The following is a 27,943-nucleotide window of genomic DNA, read 5'->3' as shown; positions in this document are numbered from 1 at the left end:
AATCTTTAAGAAAGAGAAGACCGTGTTTCTGCAACATATGACTTAGAGCAGTTAAATTCTCAAAACGTAAACTCGACATCTTGCTGTTCATCGGTGTTACTTAATTGTGCTCTCTTGCTTTGCGTTTGGAAAAGGGAGCACAAAGCAGAACAAGATGGAATGAAAAAGAAAAAAGAAGACCTGAGTTTAAACATATTCACTCATAGCTGGGGTAGAGCATAGTTTACTGATGGTCATATAGTTTCTAAGTCACATACATGCAAAAGGATCTTCAGTTCCCCAGGTCAGATTCTTTTTCTTTTTTTTAGTTCTTTTGTCTCAGTTGGTGTTTATATTTGTTTCTGAAAAGAACAGGGAATATTCTGCAATTCTGTGATATGGTTAAGGTATTAATAAATGGTTTCAGAAAATGTTTGAAATGTGGAAGCAGCAGTAGTGTTGCGTTAAAAATTGCTCTTCATTTTGCAAGTGAGGAATACATTAGGGCTGGAAATCTAATATATATAAATCTCACCTCTTATATTCCAGAAAAAAACATGTTCAGATATGTTTTCCACATCTAGCATAAAGTGCAAGTCAAAATATGAAATGGAGTTTCCTATCAGTTTTGGCCAGGCAAGTGTGACTGCAGTAAGATTTTCTCCTTTAACATAATGCTTTTTTTTTTCATTTTGTATAATCTCTTTGTCTGTTTTGAATTGAAAAGCAAAACTAGAAGGCTTAACTTTCACGCTCAACTAAGTGCAGAATTACACAGCTTGTTTTAGTGCATGTACAATACAGAGAGATAAATCAACAACGTCAGTTCTAAATAACTCAAATCTCTGTTCACTTAAGGATTTGGTGTAAAATTACATTCTTATTTAAAAATAAAAAATCCCTGTAGGTTTTCTCGATGCTGCTTCTTAAGGCTCTTGAAACTTTATTCCCTATTCCTGTATACTTTCCTAATTCTGGCTTTTGCTTGATCCATTCTCCCAGTCTATCCTAGATTGTGTTGAGAGCCTTCAGCATGGAAAAATTTCTGTGTTCAGAAGGACTATACTGCATCTCTGACTTTCCCTACCCTCCAATTAAATGGAAACCAAAACCTGCTTTGTTACATTGCTTGATTTCTTTCACTAATTGTCATTGTTTTCGTAGCCGCATGCTGTAATCCATTCAAAGTGTACTGTCATTAATTGAAAAATAATATCACCAAGCAGCTGCTTTTGGCGAGAAGAACAGCTGTTGTGATGCCCTTAGAAACAAACAGGAAGTGCAAATGATGATCTTCACCAAAATTTATTATTCAAATTCTGCTCTACTGGTGACAACACACTAATCTTCCCTGAATTATAATCAGGCAGATCAGCTTTGCCTGTTACAACTGCATGGATTTGAGCTGGTAGTGATGGCAGTGATACATTATGTGTGCTCACTGACTGTTTATTCCTTATATGTTCTCTGATGCAGACTGAAAGAGTCTGCTTTTTCCATCGCATTTAGCACTGCCCATTCGTATACATCGGGGTGCTTCTGAAGGTCTAAACATTTTCCTGTCAAAATATAATTACTGTCATGAACAAGGAAGGAATAATTAAGAAATGGGTCTCTGAAAAAGAACAAATAGGTTCAGCAACAGGTTATGCTGTTGTCACTGTTAAAATTTAAAAGGTATTTCTCATGAAGGCTTGTTCTTACAAGGAAAACCTATCATTTTCTTCTGATTTTTCACAGTAGCTAAAGAATGACCTGCAGAATAGAAGACTGAAATGAGATTTTATGAATCTGTGTAAATATCTAAAGGGAGGATGCCAGGCTATTTTTAGTAGTGTCCGTCAACAGGATGACGAACAGCAGGCACAAACTGAAGAACAGAAAGTTCCATCTGAAGTTGAGGAAAAACTTCCCGACTGTGAGGGTGATAAGCCCTGGAACAGGTTGCTCGGAGGGGTTGTGGAGTCTTTTCCTTTGGAGGTATTCACAACCTGCTTGGGTTACGTGCTGAGGGTGACCCTGCTTGCACAGGGCGGTTGGACTAGATGATCTCTAGAGTGGCCTTCCAACCTCAACTGTTGGCACTGCAGGCCAGGACCACAGAGTAGGTATCTGCTCTGAGATAATCACCAGGGATGTCTCTAATATTCTAGAAAGAATCTTTCCGTTTTATTTTGATCAAAGCAGATTAGGTAACCAGACAATGGAGAAGGTATATTTTAAACACCATATTGCCAGAATTCTTTATCTGTTCTCTTGCTGGTGCAGAGAATTAAGGGCTTGGGGAAAAAAATACAATAGCTTGTGTCTTTCATACTAGCATCAGTGTCGGGCAAATGATTTTTTTGAGGTCAACATCTAAGCAGTAAACCAGTAGAATTTTTTGGAAAGCCATCTTGTTTTGAATGCATAAACCCAAACTCAGCTGGCATAGTGCTCCAAAATACAGGAGTCTCATGGGCTCTAGAAACATTTTTGCCCCTGCTCCAGACCTCACTGTACCAATGTTATTGGCCCTAGTAAAGTGTTGTGTCAGAACTCTTAATAACAGCAAGCAGGCACTAAACATCTGTTTTCAATGAATAAGGATGTTGGGTACAACAAGTAAAAAAGGATACACATTAATAGTGCTTCATGGTTCTGCTTCTCACTAATCCCTACCGCTATCCTAAAAAATCTAGCAGCTACTATTAAGGAGTTAACTTGAAGTTGTTGTTTATATGCTTATCTACATCCTGGAAGGCACTCGATGGTCTTGATTAGATATTAGTATCTCTGAGCAGTTAGCAAATGGTTGGGATACGGAAAACCACAAAGAGCTGTGACATGATAACATGTAGAAAAATATGAGGGTAGAGTATGGTGAGGAGCATGTTCAGTGTGTTTAGGTATGTCCTGTGCTGTGTTCAGAGAATGACTCAGGTTGGACGGGATATCAAGTCATCTCCAGTCCAGCCTCCTACTTAGAGCAGGGTCAGCTGTTAGATCAGACCAGGTTACTTAGGGCTTTATTCTAGTAGGTCTTAAAAACTTCCAAACCTCCAGGAGTAGAGAGTTTACAACTGGAGAATGGTCGCACTGATTGTAGCTTTTGAATCCTGTTATAAAATACATGATGTTATTGAAACATATAGTGGGTTTTTTAAATAGTGGGCTGTAGATAACATCAGTGAAGGCAGAAGTACTATGTTACCATTCTTCCATGTCCTGGACTCCACTGCTCATTCATGGGGCACTGGTTGTGATACCAGGACAAAACTCAGTCTCCTCCTTCCACTGATCCCAAGGTGCAGGATGGGAGTATAGGAGGGCACTATTATTTTTGTTGCTCCAGAAGTTTTTCTAAGGATGCAGTTTGCAGGACATACAAATCCTAGAAAACAGGGCAAAATATTTAGCTAGGACTTTCTGTTTTTTGTTTGTTTGTTTGTTTGTTTTTCCTGCAATGTAATAAATACCATGTTTAAAAATTAAAAACCTGCTGTGTTTGAAAAGTAATAGTCACTGAGAGCTGACTTCTGACTTTGTGTGATAGAAAACATTAATCTGTAAGTGATCAAAGGGTAAAATGTGGGTGAACTAACATGGAGGAAAACCGTGTTGGGAACAGTCATTCCCTGCCTCTTATTAAGGCCTGGAACCATCCAGTAATGACTCCATCCTCCTTGCTCTGCTTCCTAAAGCTGAACCATTAGGGGCTTAACTAGCATTGGGTGAGAGACCACACTGGTGCCATAGGAAACCCAAGGGAATTATTGAGGAATACCTGGTGAATTATAGAAAAAAAGAAGTCTAATTAGTGAAAGTCTTCACTTGGCCCCCCAGCTCCTGCTGAATTAGAGTAAGAAAACAGAGAACAGTGTTGCTGAGTCATTATGCATATTATTTTATATAACTCCTGTTGTATACAGACTAGAAAAGATATGAATATTTTTCTTATGCTACATGATTTGATGATCACATTGACCACTGAGCAAGAGAGTTGAGATGATGGGCACAGTGCTTATTTTAGAATATACTTAAATATGTACTTAAATTTTGTTACAGTGACTTAAGCCTGAGCAGAAATCAGTACATAATGAGAGGATCCCATATGTATTAGTACAAAATATAAATTTGATAGAACATTTGCAGGAAATAATAATGAATAATAATAAACCAATTTATTTATTAAACCATGTCACTAAAGAGACAAGATTTTTTTTTATATTACAGATGAGCTAGAATTGAAATGTGCCGGAAAGGAAGATATTAGAAGTTGTAGTCAGCGTCTGACATAGTCTCAATAAAGCACAATCCTGACGTCAATGGTTTAACTTCCCTAATTAGTTTAGCACTTGAGAGACTGTAAATTGGTGGAAGATAAATTCCAATCATCCTTTTTCATTTGCCCAAGTGTGTTTAGTGAAAGCTAGGGGAATATTTTTCCACCAAATGTTCTTTTCTCATTACTTATTTCTGCTTTCATACCTGAGATCCAAGGAGCAACAACTGTAATCAAATGAAAGGTCCATAGGCTCTCTTTAAATATTGCAGAGCTTCCTTATGACATTGAGGTAGACTCAGTTCTTGTCTGGCTGCTTAGTTCAGGGCTGCTGTGATTCTCATCAACAAAAATGTGAAGAAAAATAAAAGTAGAATCATCTCGTGCCTAAGAAACTTTAATGTAGATAATCTGATAATACTACCCAGCTGTTTGTCATGTGAAACTGAATGCAGTTGTAAGCCCAACCTGTCTGAGTGAAACAGATGATCAATGATTAATGATTAGGAGAGATTAGATACTCAGTGAATTACAACAGAGAAAGAGTAAAGTTGGTGTTTGAAAGATATTTATAAGAAGGAGGCTTTCAACAGCCAAAGGCAAGATTGCTTGTACCTATTCATTTGGCAAGCTCAGAATCTAAAAAATACAAAGAATGATAGCTTTATGGTATCCAGTATCAACCACTATACACTGTAGTGTATACACTACAGGCAAAGTGATTTGCGAAAGAGTGAAATTTGTGCAGGAAAAATGATACAAAATTTAATACTCTTAATGGAAAAATTTCCTTGCCTTCTAACATTTTAAACTTCTCACTTCTAAACTCTGGATTGTGAGATAAGTAGGATTTAATCAATGCTGTTACTCAAAGTCAAAGATTGCTTATCATCATGTAAATAATAAATTAGCTTTTTGCTTATAGAAGTGGAAAGAAATAATTTAAATAACTCTGAAAGCAGAGACAAGTATACAATGTAAAATGCAAGCTGCAGTATAAGATGATCTAAACCTATCAGCAATTGTATAAGGTTTGTCTCTAACATTGAGAATGATATAATAGAGTCATTTGGCAGAAATAGTCAAAATTTTAATTTGCCAGACTTAAACAAAAAAAGAAAAGTTAGGAACCAGCAGATAACAAGTTCACCTTGAAACTAGACAGGCTGATATATTTCTGAAAATGAGACATTTAAAAGATTACCCCATGGATCAAATTTACAAGACATCATATAAGGACAGATTAGATTCCTGTTCTTAGAATTAAGTGTAGGACTGGGCTTGGAGTAGCCAGTAAATACATCTGAGAAAGAAACAACTTTTTGCCATGTGCAATAAACCTAATTTATTGTGTACCATTCTGTATTTTAATACCACATAGGAAAAGCAGTTGAATGTCCTTTAAACACTGTTTCATACAAGGTTTTTAATTTTTATGTGCATTGAATATGTGGGACCAAGTTCTGCAAACATGTAGAAGTATTGAGGAAAGCTATTAATGCATATCATGTCCTTCACAACCAATATATAATATCGTGTATCAATTTCTCTTTGCAATCTGAATCCAAAGTGTAGTTCTTTTAAAGGCATGATAATATTGTATGCATTCTTCATATAAAAAAAGAATGAACAAAGAGAGAAATATGGCAATTTAACCATTGAGAGGATTTCCAGGCCAAAATCTTAACTCATTCCAAGGTAATATGCATAGACAAAAGAACATACTAAATAAGATGAGATGTGACTGTTATTTTCATCACACAGAAGTTGCAAGTGGAAGAAAATAACATTTTTATTTACCCAGTTCTCTCATAGTGTGTCTTACATACATTAGGCTTCAAAGAAAGTTATATAGGACATCTGCAATTTTTAGTATTCTTGGGTGTTAATCTTTCAAATCAGGGAGGGGCGGTGAAGCAGTTACCTGTATTGCTTTCCAAGTGAAAACAAGTAAGAGGAGAAGGAAAGGATTATTGTGAGAAAACAGAATGAAGAGCTTTGCCTTTGAGAAGTAAGCACCAGAAAAAGTGTTATAGAGCAACAAGAAAATTAATACAAAATTGAGCAGCTAAACAACGTAGACATGAAAACAGGACAGATGTGTGATCTTATATCTTGATACAATTCTGACTTTCTTGCATTGTCACAATTACATGGGATAGAAGATACCTGCAAAACTATGGGTTGTACGTTCAGTGCTTGCTCTTTATTTGCATAGATACAGTGGTTTCTCACTACTCTTTGCAAGCTTTCTTCTCTCCTAAACCACCGCTTACATAACGTAGATAGTAAATCTTTTATTCTTTTTTTTTTCTTTACTTTCTCTGTATTAACCTGTGATTTCTCATCTTGCACTTAAATTATGAGTTCTTTGGTACAGGGGTATTGAGCTTAGCTGTGCCTTGCATTGATCAGTGAGGAAGAATCACATTACAAATGGCTGCTACTAACAATAAAGTGTTAATGTTTAAAATATTTTCTCAAAAGTGTGAATATGTACATATTTAATAGTTAATTTTTCATCTCTGCAAATGTCTGGTAACATGTACTTGTTTTTATACTGCTACAGAAGATGGGCCTTGTATGAGAAGGAGATCTGAGAATATTTGAGTAGGCTTCAAAACACTAAACTATAAAAATACTAAGAGACAAAAGCTTGATTCCAGTCCCTCGTGGACTTTATTTCAGAACTATCTTCTGTGAAGCTGCACCCAATTTAGATGACAGAGATTAGTTGGTGAAAAAAGCAGAGGTGCTTTTTTTTTTTTGGTGTGTGAATCAAATCTACCACTGCTCCTGGAGTGCTGTAGCCTGCAGGATTTAGGATACATGGGGAACAGTGGGTGTCTTGCAAAGTCAAGGGGAAAGAGCTAGAAGAGGTCCAAATTTTGCTCAAATTAATATTTCAGAATCTTCTACTGAGCAGTCATGGAAGAATTAATTGTGACTCAGATTTGTTAATCTTTAGGGCACTGACCTAACCTCCAAGGTGCGTGTTCTCCTCGTGAATACGCTCTGGTACGTGGCATGAACGAGGAGAGCTGCATTGGCACGGGCTGAGGACAGGCCTGCTTCAAAGAGCCAGGCAGCTTCGGAGCCAGGGTGTGCACCCAGGAAAGTGTGTTTGACCTCCCTCAGCTAAATCAGGCATCTAAAAGGTGTTTTTCATGGTTACTGAGTGGCGTTCCTGAGCAGAAAGGAAGCATTTTCTCTAGCTGTGTTTTGTGCTGCCTAGCTGTCCTCAGTTCTCATCTTTCATATCAAGTGTTACCAGTGAGATTGGCCTCTACGTGCTGAAAGCTGTGAAGGGTTCAGGTGGTCTTTAGATGCTGAACAGTTCAGCACTGTCAAGAAGTAGGTGGATTAGCAGTGTGCCCTCGTGGCCAAGAAGGCCAATGGGATCCTGGGGTGCATTAAGAAGAGCGTCTCCAGCAGGTCGAGGGAGGTGATCCTGCCCCTCTACTGAGCCCTGGTGAGGCCACATCTGGAGTATTGTGTCCAGTTCTGGGCTCCACAGTACAAGAGGGATGTGGAGCTGCTGGAGAGAGTCCAGCGCAGGGCTACAAGGATGATCAGGGGCCTGGAACATCTGCCCTACAAGGAGAGGCTGAGGGAGCTGGGCCTGTTCAGCCTGGAGAAGAGAAGGCTGAGAGGGGATCTAATCAGTGTATATAAGTACCTCAAGGGAGGCAGTGAGGAGGATGGTGCTGGCCTCTTTTCAGTGGTGGCCACCAACAGAACTAGAGGTAATGGCCACAAACTGAAGCACCAAAAGTTCCACAGGAACTTAAGGAAAAATTTCTTGACAGTGAAGGTGGCAGAGTGCTGGAACAGGCTGCCCAGAGGGATTGTGGAGTCTCCTTCTCTGGAGATCTTCAAAACCCAACTGGACGCAATCCTGTTCCACATGCTTTAGGTGACCCTGCATGTGCAGGGGGTTGGACTAGATGATCTCTAGCGGTTCCTTCTAACCTTAAGGATTCTTTGATTCTATGATTCTGTGATTTATGTATTTAGGTAGTGGTAGGTGCTGGGGAGAGTTTAGATGCATACTAGATCAGGCAAGGCACCAGCAGCGCGCGAATATTAATGTAGTCCTTAGTTACGTTGGTGAATAAAGTCTAATATCTACTTGTCATATTCTCCTCTTGCATGCTATATAGAGTAGAAATTTCTTGGTTTATATGTCCGGGTTGGTTTATGGGTGGTAAGAAAGACACTAAACCCCAAAGCAGTCCAAAAGTAAGCCTAAAGGAGTCGCTTTGAATACCTAGGAGCTTTTATCAGAGTGTCTGTATTATTGCATTTGGCAGTAATTTCCTGTGTTACTGCTACTGCAGCACTGAATCCATTGGAGAGGCAAAATGCAGTAACAGTGTGCAGGACATACACATTAATTCCAAGATATCCTGAATCCATCCGTCTGGTACCCATGGGCAGATTAGCTGTGAATGCAGAATATGTGCCTGGGATGATCTCTCAGCCCTTTGGGATGGACTAATACATTGTTACGAGTTTGTCCTAAGACACCTGGCTCTCTGGAGCCCTGGTTGCTGATTCCCTTAAAAGAGCAACACATCCCCATTTCAGATGTGTGCTGTTTGAAAGGATATCACAAAGATTTATGTTTCTACTTGATGTTGTGTGTGCAAAGTTTGGTGCAGATATATTTTGGGATAATGGGAAAAATTATAGTTCTTATGTTATTTTTTTTCAAATGAATGTATGCTGATGCTGCTTTTCCTGCTTTTCCTTTTGATTGAAATATTCAATCATGTTATCTATACATTCCATAGCTAAATTTTGTATAGCATTTGTGTAGCTAGTACCTATACAGATTATTTCAAGAGAAAAAAGAGCAGTTTTTGTTGCCATCTGAAAGTTGTTTTGAGTTTTCCTTCAAATATTTGTTCAGAATTATGTCTTCCTTTTGAATTTGGGATGTTTTATAGGAAATAGTTGAACTAGCCAAAATTTTGCAATGTCGTAGGTATGATTTCATCTTCACATCTCTTCATCCATGTCACTACTAGTGTGTGAATTGCAAGACTGGTCTGAGTCCAAAATAATTTTATATATTCCAGTAGCGTATTGCTAAATCTGCTAATCCTGCTTTATTTACTAACTAGCCTGATCTTTCTGAAATGTAACATATACTGGGTACAGAGGAAGTATCCTGGGTGTCCAACCCACTGTCTTAAGCTCCCTAATCCCAGATCACCACATATTGTCTTGAAACTCTTTGTCAGACCTTTTTTTTTTTTTAATCTGTCTTTATTGATGACTTTGCCATTAAATCTATGAAGAATTAATCAATCTGTAAATATCTGCAAAGTGGGTTATTTAGTTAGCTTTTGATAACCATATTCATAATACTTGCATCTATTCGCAAAACCTTGACGCATATTCACATCTTTGGTAGCATAATCCAAGTAAGGTAATGCCATCCAAGCAGGCACTCTATCTTCAAAGAACTGACAGGAACTAAAAAAGAAGGCAAAATGCCACCATAACAAGTCTCTTAAACCCTGAAGAAGATCTACATCAGCCATTAATTAGACAACGGCTCTGTTACATATGCACCACTTAATGATGACCCATGAGTTGTGGCAGATAGGTGAATCACGCAGTACCCTAAATACCTTTTATCTACAATGTAAGTCTTGATGATGGTAACAGAAGCTTACCTGCCAATTTCAGATCTCAGCAAGAATATTGCAAAAAATCAAATTAGATTTTTAGCTGCTCTTTGTGTAATTTTGTGGAACTAAAGGGCATGCAACACTACTAGGTTTAAAGGAAAAGAGACTTCATCTGTTCTGACCCCTGCCCTAGGAAGACAGTGATTCAATTATTGCAAAACTAATAAAGTTGGGAAAACTCATTCTGTATTATTTTCAAAAAACAAAAACTAGGGGTTTGGGACTTCGAGCTAAATTCAAATTAGGTTTCCTTGTAACAGAGTTCTTACTAGGAGAAATAGGTTAGACAATGGGAAAAAAGAAACTTGAAACTACTCATAGTGAAAAAGAGGAAAAGAAATAAAGAAGTCCTTATTGCTAAACACTGTCTGAGCACTATATTATCTTAGAGAGCAGACCAAGATTCTTATGATTCCTAAAACACATACAAATAAATTGGTCTTTTACTTAAACCATGTATTTCATACAGTACGTGAAATTTTCCAGCGTGATAAGCTAAAGTGTGCTGGGTTCATTTCCTTAGACTGTCTGGAGTAAAGCATTTTCCCAGACATGTCACAAGCAATCCTGTCAAAATTTGCCTGAATGAGCTTGTTTTAAATCATAAATACTTGTGATATATATAGCAAGTGTTCAAGAACTTGAAGAAAAGGAAGGTGGTGACCTTATGTACTCCATGCACTGCATGCAAAGGTGCATCTCTGAGCTCTTGCTGGGGCCAGTCTCAACTGTGGGGTCTGGCTATACGGGTATTTTATTTTATTGTCTGTCTGTCTGTCCATCTCATCTAACTAGCTTACCTACCTGTCTTTTCCCAGCCTGCCTCCTCTTTTATAAAAATGCTGTCTTTCTTCCTGCCTCCATGAAGTTGCTTTATTTTGATTTCTCTTTACAGTCTCAGGCTTAGTTCTCGTGATAATTGTTCATTTTGCTCTTAAATATTTTTTCCTTCTGCTTTTATGCTGCTTTTATTACAGAATTTATTCAATTCTTCAAGCAGCCTGGTGGGAAGGAAGTTTATATAAATAAATAATAGTTGTGAAACGCAAAGGACTGCCTAGCAACAAAACAGAATAGAATATGTCTCTCCTGGCAGAGGGTGGACGTTTTCTTTGAGAAATCAGTGCAATGTTTGGAGGACTCCCACTGTGAGATGAAAGGAGGGAACACTTGACGAAGTCTCCCTCTGCTGTTTTGTTCATCCATTAATATGCACATTTTGTGGACTGCAAGTGAGATGTGTCAGGATCGCAAGTAAGAGACCTTGCCCCAAACTGGTGTTTCTAATGCTCTATTTATTCAGGTACAGCAACATGAAGGAACAGATGTCATTCTGGTGACTACCTTGGAAAGGAGGAGATCAAAGATGGCTGAGTAGTTCGGTCATCAGTATAGGAATATATTTTCTTAACAGAGTCAGTTACATTTTTTATCACAGCAAGTCTTTTAGGATTCAACTCACAACAGGGTTAAGCACTGCAACTCTAGATTGTGGTGCCAAATTTTTGGTGCCTTGAGGTCTAGCTGGGCATCTGGGCACTGTTTGTATTAGATAGCTGTGTGCTAAGAATCAGAGACACAGAAGGCAGTTCATCTCATCTGGCGTTAGCAAACTTAATCAGCTAGACACATGGAAGAGCGATTTGGGGCTTAGGATCTGCCTCTCAGGCAGTGTGTCCTTCACCAGGGTCTGGCTTTGGGTGAACCGTGTGAGCCTTGCCTCAGGCTCAGCTTCCTTCACTATCTCAAAAGTATGAACGTGGACCTCCTTGAAGAAAGTTATACCAAAGTTATACCTCTAACATCTTCTAGCACGAGTAATCTCTCAATCTCTTGAAGCACTTCATGTTGCTTCACTAAGCAATAGTAAATGGGTGCAAGTATAAGCACAGATATCAACCACACTCTGCAATATAGTAGGGAAGGTGTTTTACCTATTGGTTAGGGTATTTACATAAAAAAGGGAACACATGGCCTCCTAAGCCTGCTCTGGGAAAAGTTTAAGTTATTACTTTCATGTCTTAAGAATATGTTCAGCAGGACAGCTAGAAGCAGGTAAGAGAAAGGTGATTCGGAGCAAATAGTGCTATATAGGGAAGGGCCCAAACAGTCCTATTCACCTGCTCACAAGGACCTCTGCAAAATACATGAAGAACTGAAAAAAAGTTCATAACAACTGATTTGTATGCTATACTACCAAACAGGAAGAATTATCCCTGGAAAACATAGAGTGGATTTGGGAATTTTACTGGCAACTGCTTTCCTTCAAAAACCTGCTAATTGATACACGATTGATTGCCTTTTTTTTTTTCTTATAGAGAATTTATTTTGCTCTACTTATTTTAGTACTATATGCTACAGTATAAATACTTCACTATAGTATATATATTTCACTACAGTTATTTTACAAGTTCAGAATAAAAGGCAATTTTAATAAAAAAAAACCACCTTAGAGAGAAGATAGCATACTTCAGGAAAAAAAAGGCAAATGTTGGTGCTATTCTGAATGTTTGAGTTCAAATCTGTAAGATATGAAAAGACTCCTTATTACCTGAGAGAATAAGAAGGTTAACATTTTTAATGACAGCTAAAAAAGATATTAAAGGGGGAAGCTATGCCCATCAGGTAAAATCTTACAGGTCACATGTTTTTGTGGTTTATCTGTGCCTTCTGAGAAAAAAATGCCCATGTCGAGAATTAAGAACTCATCAATATGTTTACTCATGCTTGTTACCAACATAGTTTTGCAGAAAAACAGAATGTATGCAAAAGTTAGCAAATACAATATTTGAGAGACGCAATGTGCCAGTTACCCCTTAGCAATTTTACTGTACTCATTGATTTCTTGGGTAATGAGTAGCAATATAAATCACTGAGAAGCAGTGAAACTTTGTTTTCCAGAGAAGAAGAATTTATTACCCTCAGTTTCTCCTGGTCATTGATTTCACGTTTTACAAGTCCCCTTTCATCTGAATCCTGCCTTTCCTGGGCCATTGTACCTCAGTCTTCTCACGAACTGCTCAATGACTTCTGTAGCCTTGGTGAAGTTTTTCAGCTCCACGCACATTTTCCTGAAGATGTGCTCCAATATCCATCTCTCCGGCTTTTCCACATTGAGGCATGAGATCTCCCTGTGTGAGATTTCTGTCCTGACTTTTATTGTTCTGCTTGGTTGCCTGCCACCTACATGTACCGAAGCTTTTGAAGACTGATTTTTCAGAATTGTGTGTGTTGCTCTTGTGCCGTTAGAGATGTTTCTCTAGAGATCTGTAAGCCTTCTCTGAGTTCATCCAGGCGTCTTGCTGACATTTTGCTCGAGATAGATAGTTCAGACTAGATAAGCTAGTTGGAGCTCATTACTTGTTTTTTCAAAGCTCTCTGTTTGTATACTTAATTTCTGAATTAAGAATGTATAGGCCTTGCTCTTCAGTCAGTTAACAATTTTGGAGATTTCTGTAAAAAAATCGTTGCTACTGCTTCTCTTTGTAATATTGACTGCTTTGTTGCTTGTAAACTAACAAGGCAGAAGTCAAGCTGAATATAAAAGTTCAAGTGCTAGCACAGAAAGAAGGTCTCCAAACTAAGCCATATAATTCTGGAGCCTTTTCCAGCCCATTGCCATCTACAGTGTTTTGAGGTGGAGCATCTGGGTTTGCATGGTCTTCTGGTTTATTTGCTGCCTGTCAACTGTAGAAAAGATTTTGTCATGTGCAAAGGCACTGAAAAGTGAGATTAAATCTGCAGAGTGACAATTTGTATGGCAAATTTATGTTTCATAATCTGTGGAGCAAAACAGGCACGTCTGGAGGACAGGTCTTATCCTACCTGAGATGCCTTTGGAAGGAGGACATTACTTGTGCCCTCGGGAGATGTGAGACTCTCCACTGAATATATGGGGATCTTAGGCTGCCTGTCTTGGGCTTGGATGTTTCAGGTACCTTCCCTAGCTCAGCTGCATACAAATCCTACTCCAGATTTCTGTTCCTTGTTATAGTAGCACATCACATCAGCTCTCAGCCATTGAATATGATTAAGGAAAAAAAGCTAGATGAAGTTTCTGCACATAGTGTGTGGAGCAGTGTTTTGCCACTGACGGTAAATAGAGAGATGGAGAAGAGGTGTTCAGTGAATGCTCTGGCACTAAGTGTCTATTTTAGGGTTCATTAGGATAGCAGGAGACTGAATTTGATGAGGTTCTGTGTTGTTTTTCATAAAGAAGAAAATATTGGTTAAATTGAATTATGCTGGCATTCTGGAATCAATTTGCTATAAGATCAGTTTGAAAAGTAGCTAAATTTTGAAAAGGAATCATAGTTTAGCAGGCAAAAAATGAAATGACAAGGAAATAAAAATGTGGAGATAATAAATATGCATACAAGCAGGCAATTAGTTTTAAATACACAACACCTGGAGAAGGGATTAGGAAATATCTGTGTATATAGACCTTGCATTCAAAAAAACCTCAAGCACTTTTTATGTTTGATTTATAACTATCCCCTCATAGGGATATACTTAAAATAAAATTCTGCAGTGCCATAGAATATATTCTATAGTATCTCAAAATTTTTTAAGCATTAATATTTGAACAGTCTAAGGATCCACTTCTACGCAGTTTATATATATATATATATACACACACACACACACACATATTTACATATATATGTGTGTGTGTGTGTGTATGTATGTTTTCCTCTACACCTCTGTGGCAGGTGGAGGAGTAGAACTCAAGCACTTGTAAGGCTGGTGGGTCCGATTTATCCAGTTAAGGGTTAAATGTGCTGGTAAAACTCTGGGAGATGGGAGAGATCTTAGCTCTAAAAGAGTAAAAATGTTATTGATAAAATGATTTGGCAGTATCTTGCCAGACGCAGATCAAGGAAGGTAATGTCTCAGTAATGTTCTGGGCTGCTGCCTCAAAGAGATGCTTTTCGGAAGAACTTTCAACTCTCATTTCATCTCACGTGGCAAGAGCAATAGTCATAAATGGGCTGGATGCTTTACAAACCTAGACAAATGGTGGTCCTCATGACAGCAAATGTGCAATTGCAGAATTTATTTCTATTGTGTTTGTCTTTTAGCAGCCAGCTGAAATAGGAAGTCAGGAACTGTGCTCTAGTCTTTATTTGCCTGCATCTTGTAGCCTAAATGCAGTGAGGAAGCGAGGAGCTTGTTCACTTGAAGCCATGCTTGAGGCCATACCTTTCCTTATTCATTTATTCAGCTAAAGTTCTGCCCTTACGGATCTAGTGAGAGGCTTCTTTTTCTAGCCCTAGCTTGTGAATCTCAGGCACCTTCTAATTGTAGAGATGACCTTTTTCTTTTATTTTCTTTTCTAAATATGTTTAAGAACTAGAAAAGTAAAAAATTAACAGAGATTATATATTCTATGACTAAAAGGTCATTAATGGAAATCTAGAGGATGAACGTTGCTTTAGGAACACAGAACAGGCAAATTCTCTTCCATCATGGAGATCAGTCACCCACACTTTTGAACAAGCCTGGTATTAATCCCACTCATGATTTTACATTCACATTCATTTTACATTCACTTCCCACTTGTTAGGCAGTTATTGGAATAACTTTGCAGCATTGCTGAGGTAAGGAAGTGCTGCCTGTGTCTCCGGAGCGGAGCAGCGATAGCTCCTGCGCTTGCCGGTTGCACAGAGGAGGGAGATTCTGCAGGCTGCTGCTTTCCGCTGTGACAGAGAGGAATGGAGGGCACTGAGGCTGCTCTTTTAAAATAATAAATACCTGGGGTTCATACGTGATCAAGAAAATATCTCATTTTGAATGTATCTATTAGCAATTTCTTATTCTACATTTCTTTCAATTCTCTCCCATAATCATCATCATGGCTAGGCTTCCTAAATGAAGATATGGGAAGGGCTTTACCTACATCTGCTGCAAGCGTGCTGATGGCTAAAAAGCCCGGTGCGGGAAAGGCAAGGCTGCTTGCAGAAGGCCCAGCAGAAGGTCTCCTTAGGCAGGGTTGGCAAGGCCCGGTTCTTTCTGCGTTGTCTTTTCTCTTCGAGCCTGATTCTGCATTTATGAATACTGGCTCAACCCAGCATAAATATTTTTCTTCCCTGGACTGATAAGAAATCAAAATTATGCTTTTGACCAAAGAGCATGATCACAGTGATCCTCTTAGACAAGCAAACTGTCTACAATTTTTTGAAAATAGTCAGATGCATTTCTATGCATTTGTACAGCTTTTAGCCATGTTGAAATAAAATGCAAAAATCTATGTGAGACTCTGTTTTATGACCTGATTCTTGCATTAAGTATACTTGGCAAGTTGCTCTGAATAATTTAGTCTATTATGTCTTGATTTAGCTGCAACTCTTGCAAAATTTATTTCAATATAGACTACCCTCATGTTTTTAAAAAGGTTTTTTTTTTTTTTTTTTTTTTTTAATCACAGATGTGGTCTTAAAAATGAACTGGTAAATTTTCCTTCTTTTTAATAAAATATAGTACTGCGTATTGCATTTCATTATTCATAAAATAAGACCAGCCTGTTCTTAACCCTGTTGCAAAAATATACATCAAGTATTTGCAATGATTGGTTTGGAAGGATAATTATCTTTTTCATTTGAGATATTTCAACTCCATAAACGTTGATTTTTGGTAACCATACCTGTGCCAAAACAAGATGATAATAGTGCATCCAATAGGAAACTTTTCTATTTTTTTCACATTTGAAAGAAGTAAACTAGGGCATTCAGTTTACTGTTGTCATCTACTAAAGTGGCATTTCACCCTGGAAATAACTTCTACGAACAGATTAAAGAAATAGTTGGATTATAAAAGATAACTGATGGAAGAAGTAAATATTTTAATCAGGAGATATTTTGACTTTACATCTTTCTTTGATTTTACAATTTCATATTTTGCACTGGTACAAACAATTTTTGAAAAGTGCCTGGATGCATACATACCTATTGCCTAAGTAAAACTTGCTGATGAAATTCCTTCTGTTGATTTTGAATTACAGGTTTTCCATGCAATGCAAACCATAAAAATAAAAGTGTTGAACAGTCAAGGAGTCCAGCTCTTCCTTTGCATTTCACTTGTCCTTCTCTTCTCATCCTTAGTGTGACTATAGAGCCCTGATTGACACCGTAGCTTATCATTGCTTTCAGAGTTGCTGCTGGTAGAACATTTCGTTTAATAATCTCCCCTGAAACCTGACAACTTGATCAGGAAAACATTTTCAAAACTAAAAACAGTAGTTTTGACTATTGACAGTATTGTAGTTAATAGTTTTGAGTATAGTAGTAAATAGTTTTGAGTATTGACAGGGAGAACTTCTCCCTGTCTTGTACCAGATGTTGCAGAGGCTTTCAGGAACTCACACTTCCCAGTGGAAGACAACTTCCCTGGGCAAATATTTTCCTGAAAAAACCTTTTGTTTTGCGTCATCCTCCAACAGTTTGGTGCCTACAGAGTCTTGGTAAACCTAGTAAAACATGAATGAATGTACTTACTTGTTTTAGGGTCACCGCTCCCTGGGGCATGGAATATCTGGGGTTAGCCAGATCCCTTGAAAACATTTACATTTGGGAAGTTTATGGTTAAACAGTTTATTCTGTTTCAGTGGAAAACTAAGCATCAGTTTCTGTATTTGCAGGTAAGTAATAGAGAAACTATATGATAAGACATCTCTTGCTTTAGCTTGATTTCAAGGTGGTTTCTGCTTCCTCTTCCAGTAACACATTCATTTTAATTCCCAGGATGGTTCATACAGCTGCTTGGAGCAGGGGTCTAGTTCTTTTTTTGTAATCCAGCTTCTTAGATATTTATTTCCTCATAGAGGTCAGAGACTTAGATTATTGTCCTTGTGTTCCTCTTTCTCTTGTTGACAAAGGTTCAGCAAGTCTTACTCAAGGGTACTTGGGATGCCCTTGGGTATGGAATGGGTCTGCTTGGACGTAACACTTCTTTTATTATAAATAAATCTGTTTACACAGTGCAAAGACGCCTCTTTTTACAGACACAGGAGATTATAAATTGACTTTTTATAATTTATATTTAAAACAAACTATTCATTATGCCATGATAAACAAGAATAGCGAAGGCAGATCATTAGTAATTCTTTATAGTGACAACTTTATGGTAAGTAAGTAAGTGCATTTTGAGGTCAGGTACTGAAGCCGCTTATACATAGGTGTTTCCAGAGCTGATAGGATCTGTGACATAACACTTTTTCTTTTCAGATTGGAAGAAAGACATGACAACCTCTTGGAGTTCACATGGATGTTTATTTTCTTCAAAATGAAGTATTCTGATTTGCCATTCAAGCTGTGATTGAGATCTGCCTCACAAGCAGAAAAAAAAAGGGGGAGGAGGGGAATATTTGAATATTCATGAATCGAAAGGCATCATAGGGATACAGTGTTGTGTCAAAACAGAAGTATGTCGAATATTCTATTTGTTTAAATGCCAGATAAATTTCTCAGGAAGCTAAATGAGCCTAATTACAAAAAAAAAAAAAAACCTTTCCATAAAGAGCTTTAGCGATCTGCCATTCCTGCCTGAGGAGGAGGAGTCCAAAGTAAATAAAATTTTATGATACCAAAGCTTTCTAATGAATTAAGTTCTAAAATTAAGTCTTTGTATTTTATATCAGTACTGATATTTATTCACTTAAATGGCATCATGGATTTCCAAAAGATTTTACAGGCGAGATTTTGTTGAAATGAAGCTTGAGGCTTGATACACATTTTAAGACAGGAAATAGAAAAACATAAAAGAAAGAAACAAACAAACCCCTCCCATAAAACTATTTGCTGAAGTACAAAAATCTACGTAGCAGATAGGAGGAGAGAAAAAAAAATCAGTAGACAAAATTTCATTTTTTCAAAGCTGGACTTTGGGTGGGTGACTAGAAAAAGTTGTTTTTTTACGGAAAAAAAAATCTCTAAATATCCACAGGTTCTTTGACTCTGACCCACATCTTACCTGCAGTGCGCTGCCCCTGGCAGCAGAGTCCTCCAGCTCTGCGCACTGGGGAGTTGATTCTGTCCCAGTTCAGAGGCAAGAAGAAAACCTAGTGAGTAGTTACTGTGGTTTCCTACAGCAACTATTGGCTTTATAGAGGCACTGAGGTAATGATCCAGCACAACTCTTCTTTAAAACTGTGAGATTTGCTAGAATAACAGAGAGTGATGGTGCTGTGTAGCCACAGGCTTACTAGCGTAAAACATGGTGGCTTAAAAAAATGAGAGAGGTGGAAGGAAATACTCTTTTTGTATAACTAGCCAAGATTACACTCAGCTATTGTCATACCTCTAAAATATTCTGTGTAGTTGCACCGGAAGTATCTGTTGGTAGTATGGGATTTGGTAATGAGTTGTGCATTCACCAGTACCTACACAGATGCTCTGAGCTGTGAATCATGTTTTAAGCAGTGGTATGTGATGCCCATGGTGTGCACAGGCTCCTGAATGCCTTCATTCATGCCCATCTGTTAGGATGGCAACGTGCCCACATACAAGAGCATTGGCCTCTTTTCTGAGAAGCTCAACGCCAGGCTGCGAGGAGCTGGATGGTGAGCTCGGCTAACACTGCAAGCAACATCTCCCTTGTGGGAAATCCCAGCTCGGAATTGGTGCTGGAGCACTGATAGGTCACCCGATGTGGTGGGATATCCTGGAGGAACATTCTATTTTTATTAAAAAAACCCTGTCCAAACTTGGCAGCAGAAAGTAGGATGCCCATGTCAGGGCCCCAGCGGGATGCGGCGAGGCCGAGCTGCGTCGGAGGCGGGCGCGAAAGGCGGAAGGATCCCTGGGAGTCTGATGGCTCCTCCTGGCTCCTTCTGCTGCTTAATTGCCTAGAGACAGCCCAAGGCAGCTCCGGCAGGGCAGCGAGGGCAGCTGCTGCTGCTGGGCCGTGGCACAGCTCAGATAGATCCCAGCGCACTTGCTCAGAGAGGCCTCTTAATGGAATTAGCCCAAAGGACATTATCTTAAATAGCAATGAACAGACTGCGTAATGACCTGCACCAAAATGTGCAAAACACTTGCAGCAAATTCTAAAATCATATAAGAAAGCATACGTAGTTTTGTTCTAGGATTAGTAAAGCTTTATAACTGGGCTCAATTTTAAGGCAAATTTGATTATTTGATTTTTTTTTTAAAGAAATAATAGTGTTTTGTCACCTTTGCCTAACGTGGATGAATTTCAGCTCAAATCCAAAACGAGGGATGGACTTGCTGATGCTTAAGTTCTAAGTTGTGGGTCTCATTTCCTCATATCTAACAAGGGTAGCTGAGGGCAACAATAAAAACTATTCATAGGTGAACACTTCTGGATTTTTTTTGAGATAAAATTCTGCTCAAAATTTTGAATATTTAGGTTTAGGATTTGAAGCACTATCAATTCCATGTTTTCTAAAAAACATTTGTTTGTGGGATCCTCTTTTCCACATCTGATTTTTTGAGCCATTATAGTATGTACATTCTCTCACAACATGAAGGATAGAATTTTGCTGATTAAACAGGAAAATGAGATTTTGATATCTACATTTGATTTTTATGGGTTAAGAATTGAAGTAAGAAAGAAGTTGTCTTAAATACATTATATGATTGTGAGAGTTGGCTAGAGAGTGTTTTGCTCAGTCCTCCTAAGGTAGGTTATTAATGGACATAAAGCAAAGCTACTTTTCTAAAATAACTCCCTAAGTACCTTTCTGGTTTGTGGGGGCGTGTATTTGAAAGCTTTCAGGTGGAGTTTCTGTCCAACTAACTTAAGTTCTGAACTTCTTCAAGGCTGTCAAAGGCACCTGCTCTTTTCTATGGAATTAGGCATTAGATTTAGTAGGCATCTAAAATTTAGGCGAAAACGTACGTCCAATTTAGGCATCAAGTCCCATAAATGCACTTTGGGGAACTGCACAGTATGAATTAAAATACTTTCCTCCGGATCTGTGGGAAAAGAATATTTTTTGCTAAAGAATCTTTTCCAAAATTATTGTCTTATGACTTGTACTGTAGCGTTGATCTGAGAACCAAAAGAAGTTTGAATTAGTGTTCCGAACACTGACTTAGTGTTCACTATTAACATAGCAGAAGTCTGATAAAGAAGCTTTTTCTCTTAAGAAAACTTAATATATGGTATTTTTCTTTTAAGAAAATATTGTAATGAAGCCATTAAACTCATGTATTTGCTCCTTTTATTTGTGAGTACTATGTCTGTTCTGCTTTTGAGTATTAATTTGTTCAATGCTAGTTCTGTTTGCACCATTATTGCACCTGTCGTGCTAACAAAAACACTACTATGTGTGAGCTGCCTGAGTGATTTTAGCTATTGTTTTTAGACAGCAAATGTATCTGTTCTTCACGTCAGCTGAATAACTGAGCTGCTGAATGCTGTGTCAGCATGCTGAGTCTCCCTTCCATGTCTGTAATTCACCAGCTCTGAGCATCCTTGACCTTAGAAAGTCCTTCCGTCTGACTACAAGCAATAGTGTGACTACTGACTGGGACAACATGTTGGCAAGCGTAATAATAGCTCGAAACACTGTGAGGTTAAAAGCAAACATCTAAATGCATTTGTCCAAATGACAAAAAATGAGCCACAATTTATGAAGTCTCACGCTCACCTGCAGTAATTGGTAGAGGAACAGGCACTTTCGGACTTTTGCTTTTTGTTTCTGATTTTCTTTTCCTCAAATCTTCCCTCCCTCCCCCCTTCCTTCCCCCCTTCCTTCCCTTCCTTCCCTTCCTTCCTTCCTTCCTTCCTTCCTTCCTTCCTTCCCTCCCTCCCTCCCTCCCTCCCTCCCTCCCTCCCTCCCTCCCTCCCTCCCTCCTTCCTTCCTTCCTTCCTTCCTTCCTTCCTTCCTTCCTTCCTTCCTTCCTTCCTTCCTTCCTTCCTTCCTTCCTTCCTTCCTTCCTTCCTTCCTTCCTTCCTTCCTTCCTTCCTTCCTTCCTTTCCTTCCTTCCTTCCTTCCTTCCTTCCTTCCTTCCTTCCTTCCCTCCTTCCTTCCTTCCTTCCTTCCTTCCTTCCTTCCTTCCTTCCTTCCTTCCTTCCTTCCTTCCTTCCTTCCTTCCTTCCTTCCTTCCTTCCTTCCTTCCTTCCTTCCTTCCTTCCTTCCTTCCTTCCTTCCTTCCTTCCTTCCTTCCTTCCTTCCTTCCTTCCTTCTTTTTCTTTCCTTCTTTCAAAACAGAAACTGGTGTCTAAATTTAAGTAGACTGCAGGAACTGGGAAAATAGGGCATCAGATTTTCTAATGTGTAGTAACAAGTTTTGTGACATCCATCCTCAAATTTATAAGGATTTTTCATGAGATTTAGACTGCTGTATTGGTCTAATGGATTATAAAAGCAAAAGAGGGAAAACTAATTATTGTCATGATTTTGGTGACCAGAGTTGTCATTAGAGTTACAGAGGGATTCTCTTGTTCCACTGACAGCAGCCTGGCTATTTGGGTGAATTCTGTGCTCCTCCTATGCTCCTAGTTTAGAGCTAGCCAACACATGATGCACATGATACATTGCTTTAAGGAAGACTTACCTCTGGGAAGAACAGTGGAGAATGGGAGTTTTGGTAACCAGAAAGAGGTTGATATGAAATAAAACAAGACATCTCTGCTTTATTTTTTTCTTAGCTATAGAGAAAATGGACTTTGATCAGACACGAGCTCTTTGTAGGAATGTTATTCCACTAAGCTGAAAAGCTCTCTCATGAAAGACATGGCTTTTGGTGCACTGAGCTTCCAGGAGAATGCTTCTCTAGACCCTCGGCTCCAGGTCACTAAAGATTATTCTGTTTAAAACATTTGCCACTAAAACGTCAAACCATTAATAACAGAAGCAAGCAAATCATATACCACCTGTGCTTTTACTGCGATTATGAAAGACTTAATGCTGACAAAAGCTTAGAGAGAGCATGCAGCTGGACAGCCCAGTGAGCCTTGGTCCGTATCAGACCATGTGTAAGTTGCAGGTGAAGAGCTGGAAATGGATGCTGGCAATTTGGGAGGGCATTGCAACTAATCTCCATCATTTAAATATAGGAAGAGGTTTTCCAAAAGACCGAAAAGAAAGTCAGATTTGGCTTGAGTCATTGGCAACTTCCAATAAAATTGCCCAATGGGAGAAGAACTGGTTAAAAAGTATCTGTATTGAAATGGGGAAATGAGAATGGTTTTCACAGCAGAAGGTCTCTGCAGTCTTCATAGCGAGCTGCCAGCTCACTCCATGCTGCATATGTAGTGGGGTTTTCTTGGTTGATCATTAGGCGAATGCCTCAGCTGCTTGTACAAATGGTTCTGAGTAAATCAATGAGATTTTCTAAACACCAGCAGTTAATATTTCAACAGGCAATTGCAGAAAGAATTGCTATGTCAGGCTTCATGGCTGAGAGCTACTGTGCTTGTTGAGAAAATTCTGTGCCTGGAAAGTTTTTAGACCACCTCATTTCAATCCTCTGAAAAAAAGTTGGTTTAAAATCAACTTTGAAATGTTCCAGAGTCACTGCATGCCTCTCTTTTTGATATTGCTTTTATAGTTTGGCAGAATTAAACATGAAACAAGGATGGTTTCTACCCCCCTGGCAAACCTCAGGAGGAGGGTTCTTCAGCTCTTGTAATGTGTAAAACTGTGTATTAGGATATTAGGTCATTACTGTAATTTAGGTCTTTCTGAGATACTTCTTGATGGATGCTGGATTTACAGAAACATGTTCACAGATGCATGGATTTATTGTTGACCTTTGAGAGGAAAGTGGGCTTTAGGGCATGCAGTTCCCTTCGCTTTGTGCAGCATTTTTCAAATTCCCAGAAAAAGTCTGCTTTGCAACATCTTCAGTCCAACAGCAGTAAAAGAAAACAAGCAAACAAAAAAAAAACACAAAATTTTGCACTGTGGTTTGACTTTTGGCAGCATATCTTTTGAAGAAATAGCTTGATTCTGCTGGAAAAGGTATGCCAGAGAAGCACAGAAGTTTCTTTTAGCTCTCTCTCTTTCTCAACACACACGTCTGCCATCTTTGCCCCCACTTTCCTAAATACATCTATGTCACCCAAAGGACATAGTCCTGGGCTTCTGGCCAGTATCCTGTGCTTGAATTCCCACACAGAAAAGCATTTACCTAGGAAAATAATATGTGGCAGCTGGTAGGCACAATACTACCTTTACTGCCAGAATGCAGTGATTCTAAATGAAGCCAAGTGGCAGATGGCCTAAAATGTTTCAGTGCTTTCTTTCTCTAGACCAGGATTACCCAATTAATTTGGACTGTGGCAGGCTGGTCTATTTTAGCAGGTCCCCCTTCAAAGATAGGACGCATGTGATCGCCGTGGTGCTGCTGGGCCTGGCAGGATCTGCAGGGAAAGGTGGAATCGCCGCTGGGCGGCAGGTCCTGGTGGGCCAGGCAAGGGGGGAGGAACATGGGGCACCAGAGACACCTGCTGGTGGGGGCAGGTCACATGTGTTCATGGCTCAGATTGTGACTGGAGTCCGCCATCTGCGTAGCCCTCTTTTACATGAAGGGTGACATTCTGCTTGCCAAAGGTGCTTTTATGTGAATGACACCCGCAGAGGTTGTTTTATGTTACTGTTTGCTGAGTGTTGTCCTTAGGTGCAGTACCCAGTGGGTATAGACACAGGCCTTCCAGTTCATAAAAAGTTCTAGAACAGTCTTATCCCGATACTGCAGTTTGGAGGCAGGGAAAAAGATAGAGACAGGGATGAGGATTCAATCTCAAAGTGGAACAGATCTTTTTGCCCATCTCTCCAGTGCTTAAATTGAAAGCTTTCCTGTAAGTGTTCAAATGATATGGGGGAAGAATGGAGGAGAACAAGAAGTGTCTTGCATACACAAAAATAAGTTAAAAGCATAGATTTTAGCTGAAAGATGGCTACGGCAGGAGTGAAAGGAGAATACCAATGAGCAATCTCAGGAGGAATCTCAGCAGACTGGGTTATGTGTTATGGCCTTGATAGTGAGAAAGGAAAACCTGAATTTAAAATACTTGAGAGGAAAGCAGCAAAGTGTCTGGGAGAAGGGAGGCAAGGCTGGAGCAATGAGGAAAGAGAAGATACATTTCATGGGGTCTAGAAGAATGGGTAGTAGAGAGAATTCAGCCAGTAGCAGCTTTCTGTTGCTGAGATCAGTAAAACCCAAAAGAATAAACAAATTGTTGGTTCAGCAAGTGCTGATGCATAGGCAGAATCAGTGTAGCTTAGTGAGTATATATGGGATGCAACAGGGAAGAACCAGAAGTTACATCAAGACTTGGGGGGTTTTGACAGAGAGTGGCATCTTTACTGTGACAGACTGGTTGTGAGAGACAAATGAGCAGCTCCATTTTAGGTTTATTAGACAGAGTGACTTTGAAGTGTAACTTAGTAAATACAGTCCACGAAACCAGAATTAGGCCAGCTGCATATTATTGGAGTAGCTTAAGGAAAATGTCCTCGTCTGTTCTCTCATCTTCTCTGGGTACATGTTTTCCCTTGGTTGAGAAAAGTCAGTAGAATTGCATTTAAAGGTGTTGTCACTTCACAGTCTGTCACAGGGCTTTTGCCAGCTCCCTTCAAAAGGAGCTGGTGCTGAAAACTGTGCCAGCTGGTTCATCTGATCATCCAGTCACTTTACTAGAAAATCTAAATATACAGCAGTACGAATTGAAATATGTCTGCTGTTCTGTTTTGTAATTATTCTGCGCTTGTATGAAGAACTACTTTCACATTAAAGCAGTACTGAAGCTCTCTCTATCTTTCTGTTCTATAGGTTGTCATTTTGTATTTTGAGCCAAGCGTATTTCGCTGTGTTCTCCTAAGATGGGTTCGTCTTCTGGGCTTTGCTACTGTTTATGGAACTGTGACGCTCAAGCTGCACAGGTATTTCACATATTATTAATTTCCATCTCTGTGGGAGTGTGTACAATCTGTGTGGGTACTCAGCAGCAAGAGCTGCAAATATTATCATAAACAATAGTCTTTTCTGATTTCTAAAAACAGTGTTTATTTTTTCTCACTGTTCTTGGTGAAATTAGTTGCCCCAGTAGAGGACTATAAATGCAGAGTATTAATAGTAATGGCTGCTCAAGGAGACTATGTGTCAGAAGTGTTGAACTGGAGCTCCAGGATTTAAGAAAGAATTTATACATCAGGTCTAAAATTGTGCAAAAAGTTTCATTTCACAGCAGGGGAGTGTATTTTACTTGAATATAAAAGAATGTATAATATCTTAGCTTGCCCTGTAAAGTGTCCATAGAGATTTTTTTCTTAAAGTGTTCAGGTACAGTGATGGTGGTTGAAATAGATCACACAATAGTATATATACTTACTTTGTGTTCTTCTAAGTCAAGGGCTGCTTTCTTCAGGCACTGACAGCAGATAGGCTACACAGTCATGAACATCAGCTCCTGCCAGCAAAAATGTGTGGGAAATTCTGGGTTATGCTGGGGGAAGTTCCCCTGCGTTGGCAGCACATTCAAAAAAGATTCAGAAACCAAGATTCAGAGACCTATCTTCAAATCCCACCCCTGCAGTTTAATAAATTCAAGCCTTTTCTGGGCATGCTGGATAAAGTCTTGCTTTTTCCCTTAGTGAAGTGAGTAAAGGAGGGAGGGAAGTGCTTCTCCTCCTCACTTGGCATTCATTAGACCGTATCTACAATACTGTTGGATCAAGTTTTGGACCCACCAAGACACAGTGAACTCAAAGGATTTCGGCCACAAGGTGCTTGGGGGACAGAGCGCTTGCCCTGCAAGGACAGTCTGAGAGAACAAGGAGGCTTGTTCAACTTCAGGAAGAGAGAACTTGAGGGGAACTCAGCTGTTGCTATCCAAAATCTGCAAGTTGGCTACTGAGAAGTCAGAGCCTGGCTCTTTACGGCAGTATATATTGGGACAACAAAAGACAATGATCATGAATTGAAAAGACAGATTTCAACTTTATATATGGAGAACATTTTCGCTAAGAGGGGAATGAAGCAGTGGAACTGGTTGCCCATTAGGTTGAGTAACTCTCTGTTTGAAAGTTTTCGACTATCTGGATAAAATCTTGAGCAACTGGGTCTGAATTCAGTGCTAGCCCTGATTTGAGCATCAGATGACCTTCTATGGACATTTCCAACCTAATTAATTCTAAATTTCGATGTAACATACTGGGAGAAAAAAACACTATTTCATATATTAATATGGAATTACTTTCTCTCAGAATCTTACTTTTCCACTGGGATTTTATGACCAGTCTTTCCTACATGTGTGACATTGCAGGCTTTTTTAGTTTGAAATATTTCACATGGGGTGTTTGTCTTGCAAAAGACTGAGTCAAAATAGATATATGTTTTATTTGAAACGATTTTGTTAATTCAGAATAATATGAGGTTCATAGAAAAATGGTAGGAATTTTTGGCGGATCGAATTTAGTCCCCAGTCATTAGAGCATTGAGGAATGGTTCATTGCATGCACTGCAAATACTCATGACAAACATTGATACCTCCTGCAGGTGGTTTGACACTTTACTGGGGGGAAGAGTTGGTGTCAGTAAGGACCTGGTGATTTTGTTTAAGGAGGAATACCAGTATGTTGTAGAAGAAGCTATTAATGATAACCAGAAAGTGCAAAGCTGTATTTCTCAGCAAATGAGGTGCTTCAAACAGCGCTGAGGCATAAAGGTTACCCAAAGCCAGTAGGAGGCAAGAAGTGACTCGGCTAAAGAAACAGGGAGACAAGAGTAGGCTGGAGACTCTCCAAATGACCAAGCCCGATCTGATCAGGTGCTCTAAGAGAAGATGAGAGCGATACAAATATCCATAACGTGCTTGTTGGGTCTACTGTGGAAAAGATGGTAGAATGAAGAGCATCAAACAACGTGGTAAAAGTTGTACCGGATCATCTTGACTCAAGGTCATCTCGCCCGGTAGCCTGTCTTCCCAACCATGCTCCTTTCCAAAGTGAGAAGGAGAGCCTGGCACAGATGTACAGTGAGTGTAACAAGTTGTAGTCCCTCCTGCGGATCCTCCAGAACTTGCACTG

General features: G+C 39.2%; 1 protein-coding gene across 1 annotated transcript in view; it reads left to right on the top strand.

Annotated features, from left to right (window-relative positions):
* The window catches only part of GPR158 (G protein-coupled receptor 158), a 184,749-nt gene that overhangs the window by 112,574 nt on the left and 44,232 nt on the right, over positions 1–27,943 (top strand). The window contains exon 6 of the mRNA XM_088534014.1: positions 25,689–25,798. Coding sequence (XP_088390140.1) covers positions 25,689–25,798 — 110 coding nt within the window. The remainder of the gene's footprint in view (positions 1–25,688; positions 25,799–27,943) is intronic.

The sequence above is a fragment of the Tinamus guttatus genome, unplaced genomic scaffold (assembly GCF_059628265.1).
Source record: "Tinamus guttatus ecotype Peru unplaced genomic scaffold, ASM5962826v1 Tinamus_guttatus_pri_ptg000530l, whole genome shotgun sequence".
Classification (NCBI taxonomy): Eukaryota; Metazoa; Chordata; class Aves; order Tinamiformes; family Tinamidae; genus Tinamus; species Tinamus guttatus.
This window is presented reverse-complemented; position numbering and strand designations above follow the sequence as displayed.